This window comes from Triticum urartu, chromosome 5A, assembly GCF_056163025.1.
Source record: "Triticum urartu cultivar PI428250 chromosome 5A, HENAU_Tu73, whole genome shotgun sequence".
Classification (NCBI taxonomy): Eukaryota; Viridiplantae; Streptophyta; class Magnoliopsida; order Poales; family Poaceae; genus Triticum; species Triticum urartu.
Genome location: NC_141877.1, coordinates 6,026,607 through 6,034,229, shown reverse-complemented (window position 1 = coordinate 6,034,229; position 7,623 = coordinate 6,026,607). Strand labels below are relative to the sequence as shown.

The 7,623-nt window shown below is 46.6% G+C and overlaps 1 protein-coding gene across 1 annotated transcript; it reads left to right on the top strand.

The window, feature by feature from the left end:
* The first annotated feature begins 460 nt into the window (after positions 1–460).
* On the top strand, positions 461–6,814 carry LOC125506759 (plasma membrane ATPase 1). Its single transcript, XM_048671481.2, has 20 exons — positions 461–822; positions 1,105–1,323; positions 1,751–1,888; positions 2,017–2,151; positions 2,242–2,421; positions 2,512–2,718; positions 2,808–2,927; positions 3,004–3,123; positions 3,212–3,334; positions 3,433–3,537; positions 3,741–3,885; positions 4,032–4,199; positions 4,306–4,544; positions 4,627–4,659; positions 4,968–5,049; positions 5,157–5,317; positions 5,468–5,653; positions 5,741–5,923; positions 6,011–6,189; positions 6,426–6,814. The coding sequence occupies exons 1-20, from the start codon at positions 766–768 to the stop codon at positions 6,520–6,522; spliced, it is 2,877 nt and encodes a 958-aa protein (XP_048527438.2). The 5' UTR covers positions 461–765; the 3' UTR covers positions 6,523–6,814.
* The last annotated feature ends 809 nt before the right edge of the window (positions 6,815–7,623 follow it).

Below are 7,623 nucleotides of genomic sequence, written 5' to 3'. Positions count from 1 at the left end.
ACGCACCGCCCATGCGTGCCTCACACGGGAGGCGCCTCCGGCCTTATCCCTTCCCCTCTTTCTCCTCGTTCGCCCAACACATCACACGCACCGACGATCCTCCGATCCACCACGTGACCACGCGTACCCAACGGCCGCGTGCGACACGATCCACCGGTCCGCGTGGCCACCGATCCGGCACCGGGAGTGCAGCGCAGAGGATCGTCGGTCCCTTTGTCTAGAAATTTCCTTTACCCCTCTCATGCGCCTTCTCACTCTATGCAGAAAAGAATTTCCTTTTGCATCAAAGAAATGCCAAAGGTGCCAATTAAGTGTGAGCACCACCATACCTACACTCCTACACAATAAAACACAAGGGGGGGAGAAAGGGACCTCCGTTCCTTTGTCCACAAATTTTCCGTTTTCCCTCCTAAACATCCCATGTGCCGCGCGTAGATAGGAATTCCCCGTTTCTGTTAATTAATTCATTATTTACTGCCGGTACCACAACCTTCCTCTTCCTCCCTCCCTCCAGCGCCAGCGGTGGCTGCCACCTCTTTGCCTCCCACACCTTCTCCATTCTTCCTCCTCTTCTCCTTCGGTTACTCCTCCACTCCAGTCCGGTCCGGTCCAGTCCAACCATCCCCGCCCCACCCACGAGGACTCCATTCCATCTGCGGAGGTGAGAAGATCTTGGTTCCGGCGAGGGGAACCGCCGACCCTCCCACCGGGCAAGGGAAAGAAAGGCGCGAGGCGGAGGGAGGGAGGGAGATCCCTGCCGCCGCCATGGCCGAGAAGGAGGCCGGCAACCTCGAGGCCGTCCTCAAGGAGGTCGTCGACCTGGTACGCACCCTACCACCGCGGCCTCTTCCGCCCTCCTCTCCTCCCCTCAGTCCAGGCTTCTTGGGGGGCTTCTTTCTTGGGGGGATTTGGAGCTTCTTGCGCCTTTGATTCGCTGCCAGGGGTTCCTCGCTTCCTCTTAATTCGACTTCTTGGTTCAGACATTGTAGCATCTCAGGAGCTCCTCCTCCCCTCCCCTTCTTTCGCCCTTCAATCAATCTTGTTTAGTTCATACCGCCGCTGCTCTGTTTCTCAAGTTCGGCTCTGCTTCTTGTGCTGCTGCAGGAGAACATACCCCTGGAGGAGGTGTTCGACAACCTGAGATGCAGCCGCGCCGGCCTCACCGCGGAGCAGGCGCAGCAGCGCCTCCAAATCTTCGGCGCCAACAAGCTGGAGGAGAAGGAGGAGAGCAAGGTCCTCAAGTTCCTGGGCTTCATGTGGAACCCGCTCTCCTGGGTCATGGAGGCCGCCGCCATCATGGCCATCGCGCTCGCCAACGGAGGGGTATTTCTCTTTTTCCTTCCCATCTTGCTTACTGCACTGCATACACAAATTTACAGTCCAAGATTGGGTCATTTCACATCTTGTATGTATGCCTTGTTTAACTGGAGATTGCGTGTCTGTCATCAGGGCAACTGGTTCCTCAACCTGAAAATTTCTCAACTTGAATGAAGATTCTAGTTGAGGACAAGTGAATAAATCTGACTAGTTTTTTGTTGCTTAGAAACTTAGAGTTCAAGATCGGGTGATCTAACATCTTCTTTTAATATTCTTGTGTGATTTTGTCATCAGGGGAGCCAACCTGCTGACCCTCAATTTTTTTTCTTCTCACCATGTTTGCTGCGTACACAAACTTACAGTTCAAGATTGGACAATGTAACATTTGTTTTGTTTTGTTTTGTTCTTCTTGTCTAATTTTGCCGTCAATCAGAATAAGCCGCCGGACTGGCAGGACTTCATCGGCATCATCACCCTGCTGGTTATCAACTCCACCATCAGTTTCATCGAGGAGAACAATGCCGGCAACGCCGCCGCCGCGCTCATGGCCCGTCTCGCGCCCAAAGCCAAGGTCCTGTCATTTGCGCCACCTACCACTCTATATATGCTGCTTCAGTATGCCTACATGTCGGTTTTCAGTTGAGGTGTCCCAACCCACATAGCTCATTCACAAGTCTGAACTTTTCTGTCATAATTCAGATTCTTCGCGATGGCCGGTGGACCGAGGAAGACGCGGCCATCCTTGTGCCAGGGGACGTCATCAGCATCAAGCTCGGAGACATCATACCTGCAGATGCACGCCTCCTAGAGGGAGACCCTCTCAAGATTGATCAGGTCCTTCCCTTCCCATTGTTCCTGACTTGTTGAAGCTGTTACTTTTGAGGCTTCTCTGCATAACATAATTTCTCTTCTCTTGTGCTGTAGTCTGCCCTCACTGGAGAATCATTGCCGGCCACCAAAGGCCCCGGTGATGGCGTCTACTCCGGTTCGACCGTCAAGCAAGGTGAGATCGAAGCCGTCGTGATCGCCACCGGTGTTCACACCTTCTTCGGAAAGGCTGCGCACCTTGTTGACTCCACTAACCAAGTGGGCCATTTTCAGAAGGCAAGACTGTAGCCATCACCTTACCTTTCTGTTTATTTCTTGATTGCATTTGTTGACGATATCGATGATACTATTATCTTACCGGTGCAGGTTCTGACGGCCATTGGGAACTTCTGCATTTGTTCGATTGGTGTGGGAATGTTCATCGAGATCATTGTAATGTATCCTATCCAGCACAGGGCGTACCGCCCTGGAATTGACAACCTCTTGGTCCTTCTCATTGGAGGCATTCCCATAGCCATGCCGACAGTCTTATCCGTGACTATGGCTATCGGGTCACATCGATTATCTCAACAGGTTTTCACCTGCTACACAAGCATAGTTTGGCTTTCGGTTTTTTTAATCTGCATTAATTTACTGAACCACGGTATGATTTATTTTTTCAGGGAGCTATCACAAAGAGAATGACTGCAATCGAGGAGATGGCGGGCATGGATGTCCTTTGCAGTGACAAAACTGGGACTTTGACTCTCAATAAGCTTACTGTGGACAAGAACCTTGTTGAGGTAAGGCGAGGATATTACTTGAACTCTTGCATTCTTTTTCTGATTCATATATCTTATGAAAACAAGTCCGGCCCAGGTTTTCGAAAGAGGCATCACTCAGGACCAAGTGATTCTCATGGCTGCTAGAGCGTCTCGAACAGAAAACCAAGATGCTATCGATACTGCAATTGTTGGGATGCTAGCTGATCCGAAAGAGGTACTGTGCCATACTTTGTCGATGCGCTGGCAGATGATTTTACCTCATTTATATGATGAAATGACTGTTTGCCCATATGTTCACGCAGGCACGTGCTGGTATTCAAGAAGTTCATTTTCTGCCATTCAATCCTACTGACAAGAGAACGGCGCTGACATACATTGACGCTGATGGCAAAATGCACCGTGTTAGTAAGGGTGCACCCGAGCAGGTACCACAAGAATGAACTGGTTTTATGTTGATATCCTAGCATTGCCTTATGGGAATATTATGCTCACGATTGCTATAAACCCAATGAATTGACTGCAGATTCTTCACCTCGCTCACAACACATCGGAAATAGAGCGGAGGGTCCATGCTGTGATTGACAAATTTGCAGAGCGTGGACTTCGATCGCTGGCTGTAGCGTATCAGGTGAGAAAAATTACAGCATAAAGTTAGTAAGCCTTGTCCATGCAAATGGGAGAGTGCAACTTAAGCGAGTTTTCTGAACAATCTGGCTTCCGTATCCGTCACTTATGCCCTTATAATGACTACCGTTGGTCGACCTTAATTATTTCTTCTTGTATCTGTTTTTGGTATGTGTTGTCTTAACGGTGTATATCCTGAAAATGCAGGAAGTACCAGATGGGAGGAAAGAAAGCCCTGGTGGCCCATGGCACTTTGCTGGTCTGATGCCACTTTTTGATCCTCCTAGACATGACAGTGCTGAAACAATCCGGAGGGCACTTAACCTTGGTGTTAATGTCAAGATGATCACAGGTAATATTTTCATTGGATCAATATCCAATTAATCTCTATCTTCCTTCCTCTGTTCCATTTATGTCTGACGCATTCCTGTTAATTTCAATGTGGCAAGGTTGTTACTTATTTCCTACCATTTCTTATTTTCTTCTTCAAATGTTCAGGTGATCAGCTCGCCATTGGAAAGGAAACAGGGCGTCGCCTGGGAATGGGTACAAACATGTATCCTTCATCTGCTCTGTTGGGGCAGAAAAATTCAGACGAGTCCATTTCTGCTTTACCAGTTGATGATCTCATTGAGAAAGCTGATGGTTTTGCTGGCGTCTTCCCTGGTATGCTTTTTTATGAATGAAATTACAGCACTGCAAAAACTGGGAGTTGGGAGAGCGAACAAATATTTTTAGTTCCACATTGATCGAGTGATTGCTTTTTCTGCAGAGCACAAGTATGAGATTGTGAAACGCCTGCAAGCACGAAAGCACATCTGTGGAATGACGGGTGATGGAGTAAATGATGCTCCAGCTCTAAAGAAAGCAGATATTGGTATTGCTGTTGCTGATGCCACTGATGCAGCCAGGAGTGCTTCAGATATTGTCCTCACAGAACCAGGCCTCAGCGTGATCATCAGTGCTGTGCTTACCAGTCGTGCAATTTTCCAGCGTATGAAGAACTACACTGTATGTGATAGTGTGCCTGAGTATTATTTCCTACTTTTTTGCTTGTGCTGTATATATGGCTAACGCATTGTGATGCGTGCAGATCTATGCTGTCTCCATCACAATTCGTATTGTGGTAAGTTTTTCTTGTATTTCACCTCTGAATTATACTTCCAGAGCAATACATGTTTCGGTCACATGATTTGCAATGCTGGTTTTAAATGGTGTCAAGTTGCACATTCTATTTATTTGGGAAATTGTCATTGATGCTTCTGTTGGGGATCAAAATTTCACTTATTCAACTTAACAAAGGTTACAAGATCTGTACGCATAAATGTTTTTGGAATATATATTCATCTTAAGCACTGAAGTTTCGCCCATCTGGCCTATATGCCTTCCTTCAGGGTTAACTCAGTATCTTCCTTTTCTGCTTACCTTTAACAGCTTGGATTTATGCTACTTGCCCTCATCTGGAAGTTCGACTTTCCACCGTTCATGGTCCTGATCATAGCGATTCTAAATGATGGTACAATCCCTCTACCTCCCTTCTCTGTTTCAGAACAGAAGTAGAATCAGAAAGTATATAAATATTTAAACTTCTTTAACTATTTGTCGTGAACTTGTGGTCAATAGGTACCATCATGACTATATCAAAGGATCGGGTAAAACCATCTCCACTACCCGACAGCTGGAAGCTGGCTGAGATTTTCACAACTGGAGTTATCCTTGGTGGATACTTGGCAATAATGACGGTCATCTTCTTCTGGGCTGCGTACAAGACAAACTTTTTCCCGGTAAGATGACTCTGCTTAGGCGAACAAAATCTAAATTTTGGTGAATCTTAAGCGAATTGCTGTGTACCCTTGGGTAGTAAACTTGGCTAAAAACTATTTTTATGATGTCTACTACAACTTACCGACGCTTACAACTTAATAAAATTTCAGAGATTGTTTCATGTCGAAAGCCTCGAGAAGACAGCTCAGGACGATATCCAAAAGCTCGCGGCTGCCATTTACCTCCAAGTCAGCACCATCAGCCAAGCTCTCATCTTTGTCACCAGGTCACGCAGCTGGTCATTTGCCGAGCGTCCTGGGTTTCTACTGGTCTTTGCATTCTTCGTTGCGCAGCTGGTTTGCTCCTAACTCCCTGCCCCTCTTATAAACTGCTTCAGGAGAAAAGCACATCAAGCTAAAAAACCTTCCCATTAATATTTACAGATTGCTACACTGATCGCGGTGTATGCTGACTGGCCGTTCACTCAGATCAAAGGCATCGGGTGGGGCTGGGCTGGCGTCGTGTGGCTCTACAATATCATCACATACCTCCCGCTCGATATCATCAAGTTCCTCATCCGATACACTCTGAGCGGCAAAGCATGGGATCTCGTCATCGATCAAAGGGTAATAATAACATGTGCTGCACAAACTGTCTTGGCCCACGCCTTTTGGACCATGTATCATGCATGACAAATGTTCATCTTTCTGTAGATTGCGTTCACAAGGAAGAAAGACTTCGGCAAGGAGGAGAGGGAGCTCAAGTGGGCACACGCTCAGAGGACCCTCCATGGGCTGCAGCCACCGGATGCTAAGATGTTCTCGGAGAAGGGGGGCTACAATGAGCTGAATCACATGGCTGAAGAGGCCAAGAGGAGGGCCGAGATTGCAAGGTAGGACCAGTCAATCAATCATAGCCCTTCCTTGCATATAATTTCCCCTGGTCCCTTATCGGTCCAGCTGTCCCTCCTTTCCCCCCTCATTGGCTCATTATCACTCATGAATTCATCTCTGGACATGCATGTGTCTTCTCTAATATCAGTAGGCATGCATGTAGGCAATAGTGACATAAGCAGTTGTGTTTGTCGACAACGGTGTGAAACTAACTGTACTGTCATGGTTACTACAGGTTGAGGGAGCTTCATACTCTCAAAGGGCATGTGGAGTCCGTCGTCAAGCTGAAGGGTCTCGATATCGAGACGATCCAGCAATCCTACACGGTCTGATGATCTGAGCTGTCCAGGAGAAAAAAGGGGGAAATCCCTAATTTATTGGTTACCGTCATGAGTGAAGAGTGGATCCTCTTCTTTGCTGTGAACTTTACTACTGTAATCGTCCGCGTAGTACCTGAGACATATCTACTGTAGTTTAAGCTTGCCGGTTGGTGATATAGTTTCACGCCACCTAAGTAATGGCGTGGCCGTTTTTTTCTTCTTCTTCGTTTTTTCTGTTTTCAGATAGTATGTATATTATGTTTTTCTCTCTTCATTTTAAGCTCGTTACCGACATGTGGATAAATCGGGTATGGTGGTCTGTTTGTGGGGGAAGGTAGTGTTAGCATGTGACCTCCATTCAGTGCATGGCGATGAAATGCTTCCTAACTGGGATCTGGTTTCAGATCTGTAGCTGTGGTTTGGCTCAATATTTTTGCCTGCCATGCTTTTGTGTCTGAGAGATGCAGTCAAAGTGCTTCATGGAGATGTCCATCACATAACATTTTGTTTTTGAGTCGAAATACACCGCATAGAGTTTGTGTGCATGTTTCTCTTTTGAGAATCCATTTGCTATCAGTCGCCGATTCCCTGATGATTTTTCATGAACATTTGGACGAATAAGCACCAACATACTGAGCCCACACAAGTCGAACTAATCTAGAAGTTTCTGAAGAGTCGCATGAGTTCCTCGCCGCACCAGGTGAGAACTTAAAAGCAACTCTAGCAGAGTACCAATACTAATAAAAGAAAAAACGCTGAAATAGGTAGAGAAGGGCGTTCTAGAAGACTACCAAAAGGGCTACCTGCAGGTTACTCGAGAACAAGCAGAAACAATTAATATTTATTAAGATTATTCCATCCATGTACAACAAAGATATCTTGTTACACATGCCTGGACTGGATTGTTTCTTACACATTATCTCTCTTGGAACCGCAAGAAATTTTCCCTCGAGTGCAAATTTCTCCTCCTTCAATCAGGAGGCGAAAAAACAGCTTCCATTCAAGGGAATACTGATTGCTGTATATTTGGCTTGATCAGAGTAAATTTCAGCTGCCGCGCAGTTAAAATCTATCAAAGATGTGATGCAAGCGCACTAGAGCTTCACACTGGAG